Below are 20,709 nucleotides of genomic sequence, written 5' to 3' on the forward strand. Positions count from 1 at the left end.
AGGGAATTTCTGTTGTCATTCTGAGGGGTGAAGAGTGATCTCTTCCAGAATAATCTTGTCTGTCATTTTTTGCTACATTGTGATCCCTCTAACTGAACCAGTTCTCTAACTGACTCTCCATGTGGATGTTTCCAGGTACACTCCAGTGGGGCGCTCCTTCTTTTCCCCTCCGGAGGGCTACTACCACCCACTGGGCGGAGGGAGGGAGGTATGGTTCGGCTTCCATCAGTCGGTCCGTCCTGCCATGTGGAACATGATGCTCAACATCGATGGTAAGAGCCCTTTGTGTGTCTTTAGGTTAGCCTTACATGCTGACCAGACCGGACAAGTCGCGTGCGCTGCAAAATAAATGTAGAAATCCATGTTATTCAATTATTGCGCTCGCACGAGCCAACGAGCGTCTGCGACGACAAGGGCTAAACTAGAAGTCATTCCTATTTCTGACGCAGATCGCACTGAAAGTCCTGCCTCTCCCATCTCCTCATTGGTTTATAGAAGTAGGTACCCACGTGTCCCGCCATCTCATTGGTTATACCCACGTGGGTGATTGAAAGACGAACTTTGTTGTGGTAATACAATGAAAGTTTAGATGCGATCACCATATAAGTTCAAAGATGAAAAAGCCTGGAAGGAGGAGAGATGACTAGAAACGATTCGGTTGGCCGAATTGTCGGAGTAGAGGACCTTGTGCAGTTCAGGTAAAATAACAACTCAATGTTTATATCCCAGGACAAATTAGCTAGCAACAGCAAGCTAGCTAAATAGGACAAATTGACATTAGCTAGCAAGTGCAAGCTAACTAGCTAAATTGCCACACATGTTTAATGCTTTTCGACCTGTCCCCGAATTAATGTCATAAGTTCAGAGTTTGTTTTGATATTTTAACCTGCGTGTCGCGATCGCGTTTGGTTTAGGGGGGAAAAATAAATGTATGCACGATAGCGCACGATGGCGCACGCGCGCAGCCGGTTTGGGTTCCGTGTTAGTTATCTTCTGACTGTAGTCAATACAATGACTCAATAATTTAAAAATCCCAGGCTGTGTTTGTGTTGGAGTAATATAACGTGTATTGATGTTTGCTTTGGTTGTGAACCTTACATCTGTCTCACTTTGTCCCCCCCCACAGTCTCTGCCACCGCTTTCTACCGTGCCCAGCCTGTGATCGAGTTCATGTGCGAGGTGCTGGACATCCAGAACATCAACGAGCAGACCAAGCCACTCACCGACTCCCAACGCGTCAAGTTCACCAAGGAGATCCGAGGTGGGTGGGGACCTGCAGGTCAGACCAATGTTTTTACCATGTTTCTACACACCAAGGCTGCATCTGAAATGGCACCCTATAAACGTGTTGGCTGACACTGTCACGAAACCAATGCGCACGCTTCAATGGGGCAGAAGTGTGTGTTGTGATTCTGGATTGCCAGATGGCTAGAAACAATGACAAGAAGCTGCAATAAGGGGGATTGTAGGTGGCTCGTTTCCGCTAGTTTTATCTTGTTCTTGGTACCATGTCTTGTTTGATACCAAGTCTATGCTAGAATGGCAAAATTTTGTTAGCCAGGTAACCAACAACTCTAACGATGTATTCTTGAGACAACAAGTGCTAATTGTGCAAATGTATTTGTTTTCAATTAATATTGGAGACAAAATATAGTTGACATGTTGTCAACAATCTAAGCCAACCCCTTCTGTTTTGCCCCATAGTTGCGCACGTGTCGGTTTTGTTGCTAAACAACCAACCATTCTCTTCACTGTATGATGCACTACTTTTGAGCCCTAGTCAAAAGTAGTACACTACATAGGGAAATTGTGTGACATTTCGGAGCCTTATTAGACGGCATCCACCCATCCAGACAACTGAACTGTACTACACTGAAGTTTATCTCAGGGTCTCGTGTCAAGTCCATTCCAATGCATGAAGTGAATTGAGAAACCAGTTTGAAAATTGTGAAAAGTCTTTACTGACAATAAATGACCCTTTTAACTCGTATCTCTTGACTTGAATTTCAATGTATATGAATTGAAATGGAATTGACACCCATCTGTGCTGTACACCCATAATCTGAATCCTAACGTGAGATATGCGTGCTTGACTTTAACTTAGTGTAACTTTTGTGTAAATCAGGGATGGGCAACTTTGATGGGGGTGGGTGCCACAAAATAACAGAACTCATCTTGAGGGACCGCAGTGGCTCGTCGGTCTGCGTATCCACCCCACACTCACAGCACACACCCTGCGAGCAAAACATTCTAGCGGCCCCCTTCGTGACAGCGAAGAGAAAACTAAAATATGTTTTAAAGTTCATTTCCTGCAATTCTGCTAGGGCTGTGCGGTATACTATATTTTACGATATACCAATATTTGAATGTTTGGTTTGTTAAATGTGATATGCAGTGTGTAACGTCCATTTCTATAGTTCGCTACTTGAGTCATCTTTCTCCGCTTTTTCATGCCATGCCAATTTCGACACACACCTAGCCCCGCCACTCAAGGAGCGCATTTGTTGTTCCTTGACCATGAGACACTTGCGTTCAGTCAGCATGGTCAATGAAGCACATGCAACGATGTTGATGACAACGATGCTGTTTTCACTTTGCTTCCTAATATAAATCCACTAGCGTTCTATAATTACATTATTAGTTTTTTTTCTTACATCTGCAAACTGCTAGTTTGTCTTAGCAAATTGGGCCTAAAACGGGTTAGCCGCTGATGCTAATCGCTAGTTAGTTAGCTGGCTGAGTCAGAGGTAACGTACTTAGACATTACAGCCTGATAATACCAGTGACGGTGTAGACTTGAATCAACATGTTTGTGCAACAGTATGTTAGAGGAATACTCAAAGCATTTCTGTTAGCTTCATGAAGTAGCGAAGAGAGAACATTCAATGCAGCCGAAGATTATAGGGTCCCCTAGGAATCACTTATAAGCACTTTGGTTCTTACCTTGTCACAATAACTCCTCCCTGGCATTTTAATTCAATGTCATGTCAAAAAACACTGTTCAAAGTTCCCACTATTATATTCTAACTAAGTAGAATTAGCATAATCATTATATTTCCATGATTTGAACAGTTCACCCAAGTGTTTTGCTCGAAATCGCAAGTCAATTCCTAATTGCAACAATTGGTTAAAAATACGGCCAAGATTGTTTGCCCGTGTCCTGCAGCCCTACGTGGAAATTAGGCAATTTATTTGTTGTTGAAGTTGAATAAAACAATCAGAATGGATGAAGACCCACTAAAATCCCTTAAAATGTATGTGTTGCCACCCTAAGGTCACGCACTACTCATAAAGCAAATTTATAACTCATATTATTTTTTTTGTTTTACCTCTACGGGACTGTTGAGCTAACGTGCGCTAATCTGATTAACATGAGGTTGTAAGTAACAAGAACATTTCCCAGGACATAGCCATATCTGATATCGGCAGAAAGATTAAATTCTTGGTAATCTAACTGCAGTGCCCAATTTACAGTAGCTATTACAGTGAAATAATGCCATGCTATTGTTTTGAGGAGAGTGCACCGTTATGAACTTGACAATGGATTAATAAACCAATTAGGCACGTTTGGGCAGACTTGATATAACAATTTGAACAGAAATGCAATGGTTCATTTGATCAGTCTAAAACGTTGCGTATACACTGCTGCCATCTAGTGGCCAAAGTCTAAATTCCTCCTAAACTGGAATAATACATTGTGGCCTTTCTCTTGCATTTCAAAGATGGAACCTCTCTTAAAAAAACATTAATTTCACATTTCCACAAACGTCAAAGTGTTACCTTTCAAATGGTATCAAGAATATGCATATCCTTGCTACAGGCAGTTAGATGTGGGTATGTCATTTTAGGCAAAAATTTGAAAAAAGGGGCTGATCCTTATGCCGTGATATCATAATTTGCCCATATCGCCGACCTCTAAATTCTATACATTTTGCCATGGGACGATTAAGAGATTTTGCAATTTTATAACTCATTTCCTGCAATTCTACACATTTTGCCATAGGGTGGAGGCAAATGTTTGCATTTTAATATATTTCATAATCAATGGGCCCGACCTCGGTTGATAATTCGATGATGCTTACTACAAGTTTAGATTGTCTCACGGCCAGCTAACGTACAATATATATATTTTTTTTTGCTGACATGGTCTAATTGAGAATGCTGATACACAACCACATTTCTAAATTGCACTGTCAACAGTAAGTTGAGACCCTGACTGAGTCCCCGTCCCACCCCAAATAAATATACACTGCTCAAAAAAATAAAGGGAACACTTAAACAACACAATGTAACTCCAAGTCAATCACACTTCTGTGAAATCAAACTGTCCACTTAGGAAGCAACACTGATTGACAATAAATTTCACATGCTGTTGTGCAAATGGAATAGACAATAGGTGGAGATGATAGGCAATTAGCAAGACACCCCCAATAAAAGGAGTGGTTCTGCAGGTGGTGACCACAGACCACTTCTCAGTTCCTATGCTTCCTGGCTGATGTTTTGGTCACTTTTGAATGCTGGCGGTGCTTTCACTCTAGTGGTAGCATGAGATGGAGTCCACAACCTACACAAGTGGCTCAGGTAGTGCAGCTCATCCAGGATGGCACATCAATGTGAGCTGTGGCAAGAAGGTTTGCTGTGTCTGTCGGCGTAGTGTCCAGAGCATGGAGGCGCTACCAGGAGACAGGCCAGTACATCAGGAGACGTGGAGGAGGCCGTAGGAGGGCAACAACCCAGCAGCAGGACCGCTACCTCCGCCTTTGTGCAAGGAGGAGCACTGCCAGAGCCCTGCAAAATGACCTCCAGCAGACCACAAATGTGCATGTGTCTGCTCAAACGGTCAGGAACAGACTCCATGAGGGTGGTATGAGGGCCCGACGTCCACAGGTGGGGGTTGTGCTTAAAGCCCAACACCGTGCAGGACGTTTGGCATTTGCCAGAGAACACCAAGATTGGTAAATTCGCCACTGGCGCCCTGTGCTCTTCACAGATGAAAGCAGGTTCACACTGAGCACATGTGACAGACGTGACAGAGTCTGGAGGCGCTGTGGAGAACGTTCTGCTGCTGGCAACATCCTCCAGCATGACCGGTTTGGCGGCGGGTCAGTCATGGTGTGGGGTGGCATTTTTTTGGGTTGGCAGCACAGCCCTCCATGTGCTCGCCAGAGGTAGCCTGACTGCCATTAGGTACCGAGATGAGATCCTCAGACCCCTTGTGAGACCATATGCTGGTGCGGTTGGCCCTGGGTTCCTCCTAATACAAGACAATGCTAGACCTCATGTGGCTGGAGTGTGTCAGCAGTTCCTGCAAGAGGAAGGCATTGATGCTATGGACTGGCCCGCCCGTTCCCCAGACCTGAATCCAATTGAGCGCATCTGGGACATCACATCTCGCTCCATCCACCAATGCCACGTTTCACCACAGACTGTCCAGGAGTTGGCGGATGCTTTAGTCCAGGTCTGGGAGGAGATCCCTCAGGAGACCATCCGCCACCTCATCAGGAGCATGCCCAGGTGTTGTAGGGAGGTCATACAGGCACGTGGAGGCCACACACTACTGAGCCTCATTTTGACTTGTTTTAAGGACATTACATCATAGTTGGATCAGCCTGTAGTGTGGTTTTCCACTTTAATTTTGAGTGTGACTCCAAATCCAGACCTCCATGGGTTGATAAAGTTGATTTCCATTGATAATTTTTTGAGTGATTTTGTTGTCAGCACATTCATCTATGTAAAGAAAAAAGTATTTAATAAGAATATTTCATTCATTCAGATCTAGGATGTGTTATTTTAGTGTTGCCTACAGTACCAGTCAGAAGTTGGGGAACACCTACTCATTCAAGGATTTTTCTTGGTGAATAATAGTGAAGAAATCAAGACTATGAAATAACACATGGAATCATGTGGTAACCAAAAAAGTGTTAAACAAATCAAAATATATTTGAGATTCTTCAAAGTAGCCACCCTTGGTCTTGATGACAGCTTTGCACACTCTTGGCATTCTCCTAACCAGCTTCATGAAAGGTCCCCAAGACCACAGTGGCCTCCATCATTCTTAAATGTAAGAAGTTTGGAACCATCAAGACTCTTCCTATTTGTATTTTTTTTTATTTAACTAGGCAAATTCTTATTTACGATGTCCACTGTGGTCTTGGGGTACCCTTCCCCAGATCTGTGCCCCGACACAATCCTGTCTCGTAGTTCTTCCAGTTGCCCATTCCTGGTGTAAATCATGCATTGATGTGAATAGGTTTTCACTTATGCACAGCCATCTCAAGTGAGAGTTAGGCTATGTGAGAAGGCAACCCGTCACCTCATATAAGAGCAAACCATAGTCTTGTCCAACAGTCAAAGATGAAACTGTCTAAAATGATCTGCTAAAATGTTTTGAATTACAAAGATTTTCAATGATGCCCCGAAATGTCAGTTTCAAACTCCACTGGTTATATCTCCCTCCTCTTCTTTCTCTGGCCCTATTTGTGATGTGCTCTTCTGGGTGTTTCTATGCGTATGCTTTTCGCTCTTAGGTCTGAAAGTCGAGGTCACCCACTGTGGTCAGATGAAGAGGAAATATCGCGTGTGCAATGTCACACGCCGTCCTGCCAGCCACCAAACGTAAGTGCTGCGCTAGTCGCTACACGTTCCAGAAGTTTATCTTATGTATTTTTAATCAACCTATCCAAACATATAAACCGTATCTATCTCTTGATACAAGATCATGTTGATTCAAAGATGAGACGCAGTGCTCTTTCCTTTTGCTCTTTTGTTTTATTCATACGGTCAATGAATATGTATTATGTCTGCCCATTGCTCAGGTTCCCCTTACAGCTGGAGAATGGCCAGGCCATGGAGTGTACAGTGGCTCAGTACTTCAAGCAGAAGTACAGCCTACAGCTAAAATACCCCCATCTGCCCTGTCTACAAGTGGGGCAGGAACAGAAGCACACCTACCTACCCCTGGAGGTAAGAGGGTGGCTCTAAAACGCGCAGACACACACACACTCCACAAATGAAACCCCACTGTATGTATAGAATGCACTCAAGATATTGTTGCAAGTGATGTTTCTCTCACTGGTTTTCCAAGCCTTCGTGACTTTAACGAAATTGCATGAAGGCAACACTCATTGCAACTGTGCATACCCGATGGGTAGGGGGGAAAAAGGGGTTGTGGACCTGGGCATGGTCAGATTTTAGTTTCCATCTTACTTCAGGTCATTAGGCACCAAATGGAAGAAAAGGGACTGAAACGGTAACGAGTACCTGGACTTGTCCAATAGAAACAAACCTTTTCATGTTTCTCCATTACTTGACTACTGTGATCGGCAGTAACTAACTATTCTCTGTCCGTATACAGGTTTGCAACATTGTGGCCGGGCAGCGCTGCATCAAGAAGCTGACAGATAACCAGACCTCCACCATGATCAAAGCTACAGCACGTTCTGCACCCGACAGGCAGGAGGAGATCAGCCGACTGGTGAGTGATTACTTGCACCCTCGGTGGTGGGAGTGTGAAGTGCAACTCAGGAAGTGGAGCGCCGTAGTCCGACAGTACAGTATGGAGCCGCATCTCTAATAGAAATCCCCAATCAGTTGTAGTTGATGTCATGGCGATGTTGGCTAGTTAAGCTCATGCCCAGAAACACGTCATAGCGGTAACGGTTATCTCGTGCCGAACTGAGCCTGTGCAGGCCGTCAAATCAAAGGCACTCCTTCGATATAGAGTTGATTTTTGACGAAAATGAAAACGTGTCAGTTTGCCACTTTCATGAGGTTGGAGTAATAACATGTTCAACTACTTGAGGTATTGGCTCAAATCTAGGTTGCACCTTTTAAGTTTTTGAGAATTTATTCCATAGTTGTTAATTTTAAGTTTTCTCATTGACTTCTTGAACACCACACCCTGGCCTGGTCTGTTTCGCAAGCGTTCCCGGAAGTCTCGTGACGTTGTACCTCTGGGTTTAGAAACTTTGTGCCGTAGTCTGAGGCAGCCATTTTGTTTTGTTTTTTGCAAGGAAAATGCACTGTTGGATCTTTTGAGTAGTTGCAAATATCTGTGTTACTGTTTTCTAAAGAGGTGTGGTTGTCCAGAAAAGGTCTGCACATATCTCTTGCCTCATATGGCTTCCTTACTGAGTATTCCATGTCCACCCCCCCAAATATAATCTGGGCCGGGTTACTGTAAAGTAACTTTGTGCTAAAAGGGCTTTATGAATTAATTGATGATCTGATATTGTGAACGGTCGATTGCAGTAGGAATCTAAATGATAGATTCACAACAACAAAACGACTTCAGACACTAGCAGGAAGCAAAGTCTTCTCTGCCTGCCTAACCCCTTTCTTCCTTTCACACCACCTTTTCTCACGCCCCCCCCCCAGGTCAAAAGCAACAGCATGGTGGGCGGTCCCGACCCCTACCTGAAGGAGTTTGGCATTGTGGTGCACAACGACATGACCGAGGTGACAGGCCGAGTCCTCCCAGCGCCCATGCTGCAGTATGGGGGCCGGGTGAGTACCGACACTGGGCGGGACTGTGGCAGGGTGAGTACTGGGGCACTGGGCTGGGTCAATGTTTCATGGGAGGGATGGGCCATACGTGTGTGTGTGTGTGTGAATGAAAAGAGTGAGTGGACTACTCAAGGGGAGGAGGATGAGACTTCATGCCACACAGCACATTTAAATTAAATTCAATAACCCTTACTGAAAAAAACTGTCTTCTGGCAAACAGTTGTTATACCTTTGGCCAATTTGCCGCAAGTAGGCACCAAGCTTGTATTTTCACATGCAAACAGTTGCAACTTGTGAATTTTTGGCAAACAATTCTAGGAAACTTGTGGCGAATGTTTATTGCTGCAAACATTTTATGCAAATTAGATCAGGTTTTTGGTTACTGTGTGTTAACATTGAACTGTATCTACATAAACCAAATTACACATAGGTCTAACTTTAAGTGAACTTGCTTCTCACAGAGAACTGAACTTAACATACTAAATATACTAGACATGTATTCAATGCCTTAGGTGATAAAAATAAATCATCTTTGCTAATGAAGAAAAGAGCAAATAGTTTAATATATTTATGTAGCTACATTTACATGAGAGATGTAAACACTGGGGATGTTGACCTTAGGATTTAAAGGGGCAACTACAGAATTTACATGAGCCAAGTGATAACTGAGCAATATCTTTCAACCAATGCAAGTTTAAATTACAATTAACAAAATTTAAATACATTTAAAGAACTAAATCAAAACCAGGTCAGAACTATTGCCTTTTTGAATGAACTTTGGAGATGGCTGCTCTGTGCAAGTCCTTCATCCAAAGCTTGTTGAATGCATGAACTGAAGAAATCAAACACAAAAACAAAATTAGGACACAAAAATGTTTTATTACTGATAACAGTTTCTATCTTAAAGTAGACTGAGGCTAATGGTCGGTCGGGTTTGGCTTTGGAAAAACGGGGTCGGCTGTGACAAAATTGGCTTGATGTTGCAATGCTTCTCAACAATGTTTCTGCCTTGTATAAATGCTATAAAAAGAAACATTGTAACTAGCATAAACTGGGACTTATGCCTACTAAATCTACCATTAAATGTGTGGCCAACTGTTCCTCAAGATTTTTTCTCCAGCCAAGCCTCAATACAACTGATTTAAAACGAATCAATGAATTATGATATTCAATCTAGACTGGGGACTTCATCATTTAAGAGACAGTTGTCTCTTCTCCCCGACTCAGGTGTGTATAAGACTTGGGTGGAAGAGAAGCAACAAAAGCAGTTCATATTATTTGTCCAAAATGAATTATTGCCTTGAAGAAGTCTTGACCTGGTGCACACATACATTGAGTCTACAAAACATTAAGAACGTTCCAAATATTAATTGGGGCATGGACTCCACAAGATGTCGAAAGTGTTGACTCCAACATGGGCCAGCAAGTTGGCTGGATGTCCTTTGGGTGGTGGACCATTCTTGATACACACGGTAAACTGTTGAGCGTGAAAAACCCAGCAGCGTTGCAGTTCCTGACACAAACCGGTGCTCCTGGCACCTGCTACCATACCCCGTTCAAAGGCACTTCAATATTCTGTCTTGCCCATTCACCCTCCGAATGGCACACATACACAATCCATGTCTCAATTGTCTTGAGGCTTAAAAATCCTTATTTAACCAGCCTCAACCCTTTCACTCTATCCCATAAAACATGACACTGCTAACTAGGCATCAATTAGCTAGCACTTTTCAAGTTTATTAGGAAGGTTAATGAAGTTGGACTCATTCCAGACCACTTTGGTAGGTAGCTTGGTTTCCATTTTCCAGCAGATTTTCCTAATACCCCTGATTGGTTGTCAATGGTTACTGGTCTTGGAACTCATGTGTTCCCCAGAAACGGCTTCTGGTGAACTGTTTGCAACTAGCAGCAATACATATTGTTGCCACAGGTTTGCCACCGATTCAAATAGAATCTTGAGATAATTGTTGTCCAGAAAATAAAAACAACTCTGGTTAGCTGTTTGCCAATAGTGGCAATAAATATTATTATTGCCAGAGGTTTGCTGCGGATTACCACTAGTGGCAAACATTTGCAAACTTCAGACAACATTTTGTGGCACACTATTTAGTTTGCCTCAAATTTGCCACCAACTTCCGTGAAGTTGCCGCAATAAATTCCTTCCAACATCCCTCAAGGGCATTTATTATTGCATATTGTGTGTGTGGTAGCAGTCATAAGTTTGGACATACAGGTGAAGTCGGAAGTTTACATACACCTTAGCCAAATACATTTAAACTCAGTTTTTCACAATTCCTGACATTTAATCCTAGTAAAAATTCCCTGTTTTTTAGGTCCGTTAGGATCACCACTTTATTTTAATAATGTGAAATGTCAGAATAATAGTAGAGAGAATTATTTATTTCAGCTTTTATTTCTTTCATCACATTCCCAGTGGGTCAGAAGTTGACATACACTCAATTCGCATTTGGTAGCATTGTCTTTAAATTGTTTAACCTTGGTCAAACATTTTGGGTAGCCTTCCACAAACTTCCCACAATAAGTTGGGGGAATTTTGGCCCATTCCTCCTGACAGAGCTGGTGTAACTGAGTCAGGTTTGTTGCCTCCTTGCCCGCACACGCCTTTTCAGTTCTGCCCACAAATTTTCTATAGGATTTAAGTCACTGCTTTGTGATGGCCACTCCAATACTTTGACTTTGTTGTCCTCAAGCCATTTTGCCACAACTTTGGAAGTATGCTTGGGGTCATTGTCCGTTTGGAATATCCATTTGCGACCAAGCTTTAACTTCCTGACTGATGTCTTGAGATGTTGCTTCAATATATCCACACATGCCATTTTTTGTGAAGTGCACCAGTCCCTCCTGCAGTAAAGCACCCCCACACCATGATGCTGCCACCCCCATGCTTCACGGTTGGGATGGTGTTCTTTGGCTTGCAAGCCTCCCCCTTTTTCCTCCAAAGATAACAATGGTCATTATGGCCAAACAGTTCTATTTTTGTTTCATCAGACCAGAGGATATTTCTCCAAAAAGTACGATCTTTGTCCCCATGTGCAGTTACAAACCGTAGTCTGGATTTTATTATAGCGGTTTTGGAGCAGTGGCTTTTTCCTTGCTGAGCGGCATTTCCGGTTATGTCGATATAGGGCTCATTTTACTGTGGATATAGATACTTTTGTACCGGTTTCCTCCAGCATCTTCACAAGGTCCTTTGCTGTTGTTCTGGAATTGATTTGCACTTTTCGCACAAAAGTACGTTTATCTCTTGGCGACAGAACGCATCACCTTCCTGAGTTGTGTGACGGCTGTGTGGTCCCATGGTGTTTGTACTTGCGTACTATTGTTTGAACAGATGAACGTGGTACCTTCAGGCATTTGGAAATTGCTCCCAAGGATGAACCAGACTTGTGGAGGTCTAGGCTGATTTCTTTTGATTTTTCCATGATGTCAAGCAAAGAGGCACTGAGTTTGAAGGTAGGCCTTGACATACAGTGGGGCAAAAAAGTATTTAGTCAGCCACCAATTGTGCAAGTTCTCCCACTTAAAAAGATGAGGCCTGTAATTTTCATCATAGGTACACTTCAACTATGCCAGACAAAATGAGAAAAAAAATCCAGAAAATCACATTGTAGGATTTTTTAATGAATTTATTTGCAAATTATGGTGGAAAACTTTTGTTATTGACCAAATACTTATTTATCTCAATACTTTGTTATATATAATTTGTTGGTAATGACAGAGGTCAAATGTTTTCTGTAAGTCTTAAAAAGTTTTTCAATCACTGTTGCTGGTATTTTGGCCCATTCCTCCATGCAGATCTCCTCTAGCGCAATGATGTTTTGGGGCTGTTGCTGGGCAACACGGACTTTCAACTCCCTCCAAAGATTTTATATGGGGTTGAGATGTGGAGACTGGCTAGGCCACTCCAGGACCTTGAAATGCTTCTTACGAAGCCACTCCTTCGTTGCCCAGGCGATGTGTTTGGGATCATTGTCATGCTGAACGACCCAGCCATGTTTCATCTTCAATGCCCTTGCTGATGGAAGGAGGTTTTCACTCAAAATCTCACGATAGAAAATATAACTTTTTGGTAAAAACTCAACTCGTCTTGTTTGGAGGACAAAGAATGCTGAGTTGCATCCAAAGAACACCATACCTACTGTAAAGCATGGTGGTGGATACATCATGCTTTGGGGCTGTTTTTCTGCAAAGGGACCAGGACGACGGATCCGTGTTAAGGAAAGAATGAATGGGGCCATGTATCGTGAGATTTTGAGTGAAAACCTCCTTCCATCAGCAAGGGCATTGAAGATGAAACGTGGCTGGGTCTTTCAGCATGACAATGATCCCAAACACACCGCCCGGGCAACGAAGGAGTGGCTTCGTAAGAAGCATTTCAAGGTCCTGGAGTGGCCTAGCCAGTCTCCAGATCTCAAACCCATAGAAAATCTTTGGAGGGAGTTGAAAGTCCATGTTGCCCAGCAACAGCCCCAAAACATCACTGCTCTAGAGGAGATCTGCATGGAGGAATGGGACAAAATACCATTAACAGTGTGAGAACCTTGTGAAGACTTACAGAAAACGTTTGACCTCTGTCATTGCCAACAAAGGGTATATAACAAAGTATTGAGAACCTTTTGTTATTGACCAAATACTTATTTTCCACCATAATTTGCTAATAAATTCATTAAAAATCCTACAATGTGATTTTATGGATTTTTTTTTTCTCATCTTGTCTGTCATAGTTGAAGTGTACCTATGATGAAAATTACAGGCCTCACCTTTTTAAGTGGGAGAGCTTGCACAATTGGTGGCTGACTAAATACTTTTTTGCCCCACTGTACATCCACAGGTACACCTCCAATTGACTCAGGCTAATTGACATTGTTTATCAGAAGCTTCTAAAGCCATGACCTAATTTTCTGGAATTTTCCAAGCTATTTGAAGGCACAGTCAACCAAATGTATGTAAACTTCTGAGCCACTGGAATTGTGATACAGTGCATTATCTGTTATAATCTGTCTGTAAAAAAATTACTTGTCATGCACGAAGTAGATGTCCTAACTGACTTGCCAAAACTATAGTTTGTTAACAAGAAATTTGTGGGGTGGTTGAAAACGAGTTTTAATGACTTAAACCTCCGACTTCAACTGTACCTACTCATTCAAGGATTTCTTTATTTTGACTATTTTCTACATTGTAGAATAATAGTGAAGACATGAACTATGAAGTGACCAATAAAGTGTTAAAGAAGTATATTCGATTCTTCAAAATGTTTTATTTAACCTTTATTTAAATAAGCAAGTCAGTTAAGAACAAATTCTTATTTACAATGACGGCGTAGGAAACATTGTTCAGGGGCAGAATGACAGATTTTTTACCTTGTCAGCTCGGGGATTCGATCTAGCAACCTTTCGGTTAATGCTCTAACCGCTAGGCTACCTGCCGACCCCTTTTTTCGCCACCCTTTGCCTTGATGACAGCTTTGCACATTCTTGGCATTCTCTCAACCAGCTTCACGAGGTAGTCACCTGGAATGCATTTCAACAGGTGTGCCTTGTTAAAAGTGAATTTGTGGAATTTATTTCCTTCTTAATACTTTTGAGCCAATCAGTTGTGTTGTGACAAGGTAGGGGTGGTATACAGAAGGTAGCTCTATTTGGTAAAAGACCAAGTCCATATATTATAGCAAAAACAGCTCAAATAAGCAAAGAGAATGACAGTCCATCATTGCTTTAAGACATGAAGGTCAGTCAACACAGAACATTTCCACATTTTAAACCTTTCTTCAAGTGCAGTCTCAAAAACCATCAAGCGCTATGATGAAACTGGCTCTCATGAGGACCACCACAGGAAAGGAAGACACGAAATACACGAGCACTGGACATTCGACCGGTGGAAATCTGCCCTTTGGTATGAGTCCAAATTTTTGGTTCCGATCTCCGTGTCTTTGTGAGACTCGGAGTACGTGAACGGATGATCTCTGCATGTGTGGTTCCCACAGTGAAGCATGGAGGTGTGATAGTTTGGGGGTGCTTTGCTGGTGACACTGTCGTGAATTATTTAGAATTCAAGGCACACTTAACCAGCATGGCTACCACAGCATTCTGCAGCGATACGCCATCCCATCTGGTTTGTGCTTAGTCCCACTATCAGTTGTTTTTCAACAGGACAATGACCCAACACACTTCTAGGCTGTGTAAAAGGCTATTTGACAAAGAAGAAGAGTGATGGAGTGCTGCATCAGATGACCTGACCTACACAATCACCCGACCTCAACCCAATTGAGATGGTTTGGGATGAGTTGAACCGCAGAATGAAGGAAAAGCAGTCAACAAGTGCTCAGCATATAATGGAACTCCAAGACTGTTGAAAAAGCATTCCATGTTAAGCTGGTTGAGAGAATGCTAAGAGTGTGCAAAGCTGTCATCAAGGCAAAGCGTGGCTATTTGAATAATTTAAAATATATTTCGATTTCTTACTATTTTCTACATTGTAAAATAAAAACCCTTGAAAGAGTGTGTGTCAAGACTTTTGACTTGTGCTGTGTGTATGTGCGTTTGTTATATGTAGGCTATATACTTGGTTTCTACATAATGAGTTCCGTCCAGTCTTTATATAGCGTAATAAGGTTTGGTACGGTTAGACCTCTATCACAGACCTTCTTGTAGGCCCCATGTGGACTGTAAAACATTTGGTCACAGAAATGGCTTTAATAGAGATGTACTGACAGTTTTGGCACGGAATTGCTGGTTTCTATGCATTTTATTGGGCCCATTTTACAGTCTCTTCTTGAGTGTTTTGGACTGCTGGGTAATTGAGTCTTCATCCTTTGAAATGTTTTTCTCAATACTATTCGTTTGTATGACTGGCACATCTTTCAGCCATTTTAACTGCTATGGCTATGTTGTAGCACTAATGGGTTCGAGATGAGACAAGTGACTGACTGTCCTTGTGTTTTGTCACTCCATCACTGTTTTATCATGCTGATGTTTATAATATACAGTATGTTCCTATAATTACTGTGGAAATCTGTGATTCAATGCTGGATCGGCACCTCAGTCTTCAGGGCTTTTTCTTTCTTGAACTGCGCATTTTTTTATATGTATAGCTTGCTGGAGAATCGCATGTGGTTGCCCAATAGTTACAAGAGCAAGTAGCCTAACTCGATATAATGCTAAATTAAAGCAGGGATGCTAAGGGCCCTGAACACTGGAGGAACTTCTATTCATAGCTAGAATGATTTGATAACATCTGGGTCCGTGTCCACAGAGTGTCTCGGAGGAGGAGTGCTGATCTAGGATCTGTCCATGTATTCATTATGTACTAAAAAGCGTAGAGCAGCAGTGACACTCCTACTCTGAGTATCCGCTTTGTGGATACGGACCCTGAGAGATAGATGGATAGATGTACATCGATCTAAGTTAGCTTTAGTAGGAATGGATTGAATAACACGTGTGTATCAGCAAAATTTGTTGTTGATATAACTGGAAGGGTGGTAGCCTGCAGTCTTATCACAGTGTAAAGTATTTGCTCATCTGTACAATAGACAATTCTGGGCACGTCTTATATTGTACAGTGTCTATTCCATACGTGAACGTTCTGCCCTGTTGAATAAGCCTCCTGTGCGGTCTAGTACGTGGAGGTTTTGCCTGCATGCTTCTTGCAATGGGATGAACTGTGTGTAATAGGATCTTACGGTAGAAGTTGCCTCGAACCACAGATCTAGGGTCAGATTCTCCTACCCCCCCCCCCCCATCCTAATCACCCCCATTAGTTGTATGTAAAAAGATCTGACCCTGTATCACTGGGAAGGTGCAACTTCTACCTGCACCATGTGCGTGGTGCAGGCAGGAAGCTGGGGAGTTGTATCTGCTGTGTCGGCTGGTTAAACCGGGGGGTTCACTAAGAGCGTAGGGACTCTCTCCGCAGAATAAGACGGTGGCCACGCCCAACCAGGGCGTGTGGGACATGCGGGGGAAGCAGTTCTACGCCGGGATCGAGATCAAGGTGTGGGCCGTGGCCTGCTTCGCCCCACAGAAACAGTGCAGAGAGGACCTGCTCAAGTGAGTCATCTGTCATCTTTTCCTATTCCCACAAATCTCCATAGCCCTGCTTAGTCTGTGTGGTGATCATTACTCATTTAGGGCCAAATCCAAACTTTTAAGATATGTGGGCTTATCCAAAATATGATGTACATCTCCCATTTGATGTATGCATACTAGTTACACAAATATATCTTAAGTTAGGATTTTGACCACAGAATTTCAACTTATTGTCCAACAGTTTGAATGCAGTATTCTGGCTCTAGACTAGATTCCCTGAAGGTTTGTTCATGGTTTTCTAGGAGCTTCACAGACCAGCTGAGGAAGATCTCGAAGGACGCGGGGATGCCCATCCAGGGACAGCCGTGTTTCTGTAAATACGCCCAGGGAGCGGACAGCGTGGAACCCATGTTCAAACACCTGAAGATGTCCTATGTGGGACTGCAGCTCATCGTGGTCATCCTGCCTGGCAAAACCCCTGTCTACGGTAAGAATCATACTACTTTAGTTGGGAAATCTATTCTTTATTTGGGGAAATCTATTATGTTGAAAGAAGGGCAAACTAACTTCAAGTAGGTTGTCTGTCTCTTCCTAGTGTCTTTTAAAAAAAAAAAAAGCATTTCCTCTTATGGATTTGTATAAGATATTTGATAAAATATAATTGGAAGGCTTGAAAATGGTGGTAGGGGAGCAAACCCCCCTCAATTTCCACTTGAGGAACACTAGTTCACTATTCATGCTTAAAATGTTAAGAGAACCAATCTACTAGCTACTCTTGCATTTGAGAATATTAGAGCTCAATTACTTTTCTGTGTCCCTATGGTCCTGGTGCCACAGCGGAGGTGAAGCGGGTAGGAGACACTCTCCTGGGCATGGCCACTCAGTGTGTCCAGGTGAAGAACGTGGTGAAGACGTCCCCCCAAACCCTCTCCAATCTCTGCCTCAAGATCAACGCCAAACTGGGTGGCATCAACAACGTCCTTGTGCCCCATCAGAGGTGGCAACCACACACACACACACACACATACTCATACATGCAATTTTAAAGAGTTACAATTCATATAAGGAAATCAGTTAATTGAAATAAATTCATTAGGCCCTAATCTATGTAATTTCACATGACTGGGCAGGGGTGCGGCCATGGGGAGCCAATCAGAAATGAGTTTTTCTCCACAAAAGGGCTTTATTACAGACAAATACTCCTCAGCACCCCCACCACCCCTCAGACGATCCTGCAGGTGAAGAAGCTGGCTATGGAGGTCCTGGGCTGGTGTGGGTTACAAGTGGTCTGCGGTTGTGAGACTGGTTGGACATGCTGCTAAATTCTCAAAAATGACGTTGGATGCAGCTTATGGTTGATAAATTAACATTAAATTCTCTGGCAACAGCTCTGGTGGACATTCCTGCAGTCAGCATGCCAATTGCACGCTTCCTCAACTTGAGACATCTTTTATTGTCCCCAGCACAAGGGGAACAGCACAAGGGGAATCAGCTTCTTCATATCCCACACTTGTCAGGCGGCTGGATTATCTTGGCAAAGGAGAAATGCTCACGAAAAGGGATATAAACAAATCTGTACACAAAATTTGCCAGAAATCAGCTCTTTGTGTGTATGGAAAATGTCTGATTTAAAAATATATATATATTTTAGCACATGAAACCAACACTTTACATGTTGCGTTTGTGTTTGTTCAATGTGGTATACTCAAGATTGTGTCTCGCTACAAGTGATGTTGTTCTCACAATGGTCTTCCAAGCCTTCATGGCTTTGAAGAAATTGCCTAAAGGCAACACTGATGCAGTACAACTGTGAATAAAACAGCCCACTGCTTAATCATCAATGAAAGCACAATACACCCACACAACATACAATTGCCTATCCACATTCTGTTATGTCCATAACATGTCAATCAATTCTCAAATGTATTATGCTGAAGACTTATACCTCTGCTCTAAGAGCAAAGCAACACTCATACACACACACACACACACACACACACACACGTACATGTATTTTATTGCCATCTCTTTATTTAAAAAAAAACATGTAAATAATGTAAACCTCTCCCTACCTCCAGACCCTCTGTGTTCCAGCAACCTGTCATCTTCCTGGGGGCGGACGTTACTCACCCTCCAGCCGGCGACGGCAAGAAGCCCTCCATCGCGGCGGTGGTGGGCAGCATGGACGGCCACCCCAGCCGCTACTGTGCCACGGTGCGCGTGCAGACATCGCGCCAGGACCTGTCCCAGGAGCAGCTGTACAGCCAGGAGGTCATCCAGGACCTGACCAACATGGTGCGTGAGCTGCTGATCCAGTTCTACAAGTCCACGCGCTTCAAGCCCACCCGCATCATCTATTATCGCGGCGGCGTGTCCGAGGGCCAAATGAAACAGGTGAGGAGGGGGTGACTGGGAGGGTTTGATGCGTGTCGTTTCGGTTCATTAGGGTTTGTGGGTTTTCAAGTTTTGACTCTGTTCTGAATTGACCGTTGAATGACATTGCTTTATGATTTCTCATTTTGAGTCGGTGGCTGCTTATCCCTTTAAAAGGTGCGGCCCCTTGCACCCCAGCAAAACCATGGTGTCCTATCAGTGTTGGGCGTTGACGGTTCAATACTGACTCAAAGTATATCCAGGCGGATCTCCCTCTCCAATTAACCCTGTCTCTACAACTTGAGATATAATGTAAAGGATAGAAGAGAACAAGTTTGGTCCCTAGTGATTTGTGCCACAGTGCTCTGGATATAGCATCTCACTGCGTTTACACAGGCAGCCCGATTCTGATCTTTTGCTCAATTATTGGTCTTTTGACCAATTGGATCAGATCAATGGCCAAAAGATCAGAATTGGGCTACCTGTGTAAACGCAGCCAACTTTGACTCAACCAGAGAATCATATCAATGCATTTTTTGAATCTCACTGTTTCTATGTCTGTGTGGGTGGCTGTGTGTAGGTGGCGTGGCCGGAGCTGATAGCAATCAGGAAGGCCTGTATCAGCTTGGAGGAGGACTACCGACCGGGCATCACCTACATCGTGGTTCAGAAACGCCACCACACTCGCCTCTTCTGCTCAGACAAGGCCGAGAGGGTGAGTGGAGACCCATGTAGAGCAGGGGTGTCAACTCAATTCCTGGAGGGCTGTGTCTGTGGTTTTTGAGGGAACTTCCTAAGCAATTACCTTTTTCAAATGATCGATCAAGTACATGGGAGGGGCGAGGACACCCAGCCCTCTGGGAATTGTGTTTGACATCCCTGATGTAGAGGGTACAGTTAACCGCAGGTCTAGGATCAGATTACCCACCTGTAAACCATTTGTGGATAAAACGACATCTGTACCAGGCCTTTGGCAGTGTTTCAATACTTTTTAAATGCATCTCTCAATACTCCTATCTTTGGAGTAATATCTGAGCTGACATTTCACTAGATTCATGATTTAGACACAGCCGAAGTTACAGACGGGTTGCAGAGCGAGTTAGCACCTCTTCAGCTTGCACCCCAGCATATCCAGTGTCTTTAATCGCAACTATCACCCCCTACAGGTTGGAAAGAGTGGCAACGTCCCAGCCGGAACCACGGTGGACAGCACAATCACCCACCCCTCTGAGTTTGACTTCTACCTGTGCAGCCATGCTGGGATCCAGGGCACCAGCCGGCCCTCCCACTACCATGTCCTATGGGACGACAACTGCTTCACGGCCGACGAGCTCCAGCTGCTCACCTATCAGCTGTGCCACACCTACGTCCGCTGCACCCGCTCAGTCTCCATCCCCGCGCCAGCCTACTACGCCCGGCTGGTGGCTTTCCGCGCCCGCTACCACCTGGTGGACAAAGATCACGACAGGTACTGAGGAAAGTGGCAAGGCACAAGTTCTGAATAGTGAGGGGTATCACAGATATACAGTGCCCTCTGTAGTTATTGGGACCGTTTTCTTTTGGCTCGTACTTCAGCACTTCGGATTTGAAATGATACAATGACTGAGGTTAAAGTGCAGACTGTCTGCTTTAATTTGAGGTTATATTCATCCATATCGGGTGAACCATTTAGAAATTACACCACTTTTTGTATGTAGTCCCCCCATTTTAGGAGACCAAAAGTACTGGGACAACCTCAACAAATTTGTTGGCTGCACTTGCTGTTTGTTTTTGGATACGTTTCAGA

At 43.5% G+C, this 20,709-nt stretch overlaps 1 protein-coding gene and 1 non-coding gene across 10 annotated transcripts in view; both read left to right on the forward strand.

The window, feature by feature from the left end:
- The window catches only part of ago4 (argonaute RISC component 4), a 37,386-nt gene that overhangs the window by 12,174 nt on the left and 4,503 nt on the right, over positions 1-20,709 (forward strand). For 2 of the 9 annotated variants that reach the window (XM_036971771.1, XM_036971772.1), the window contains exons 5-16: positions 136-272; positions 1,127-1,279; positions 6,528-6,615; positions 6,816-6,963; positions 7,355-7,474; positions 8,377-8,538; positions 16,423-16,571; positions 16,853-17,037; positions 17,388-17,547; positions 18,629-18,944; positions 19,504-19,638; positions 20,090-20,391. In XM_036971771.1, coding sequence (XP_036827666.1) covers positions 136-272; positions 1,127-1,279; positions 6,528-6,615; positions 6,816-6,963; positions 7,355-7,474; positions 8,377-8,538; positions 16,423-16,571; positions 16,853-17,037; positions 17,388-17,547; positions 18,629-18,944; positions 19,504-19,638; positions 20,090-20,391 — 2,055 coding nt within the window. The remainder of the gene's footprint in view (positions 1-135; positions 273-1,126; positions 1,280-6,527; positions 6,616-6,815; positions 6,964-7,354; positions 7,475-8,376; positions 8,539-16,422; positions 16,572-16,852; positions 17,038-17,387; positions 17,548-18,628; positions 18,945-19,503; positions 19,639-20,089; positions 20,392-20,709) is intronic. The other 7 variants (XM_036971778.1, XM_036971779.1, XM_036971773.1 and 4 more) reach the window with 6 other exon arrangements.
- Positions 18,273-18,356, forward strand: LOC118946548. Its single transcript, XR_005041419.1, has one exon. It is a non-coding gene; the product is annotated as a small nucleolar RNA SNORD35 (small nucleolar RNA).

This window comes from Oncorhynchus mykiss, chromosome 32 (genome assembly GCF_013265735.2).
Source record: "Oncorhynchus mykiss isolate Arlee chromosome 32, USDA_OmykA_1.1, whole genome shotgun sequence".
NCBI lineage: Eukaryota > Metazoa > Chordata > Actinopteri > Salmoniformes > Salmonidae > Oncorhynchus > Oncorhynchus mykiss.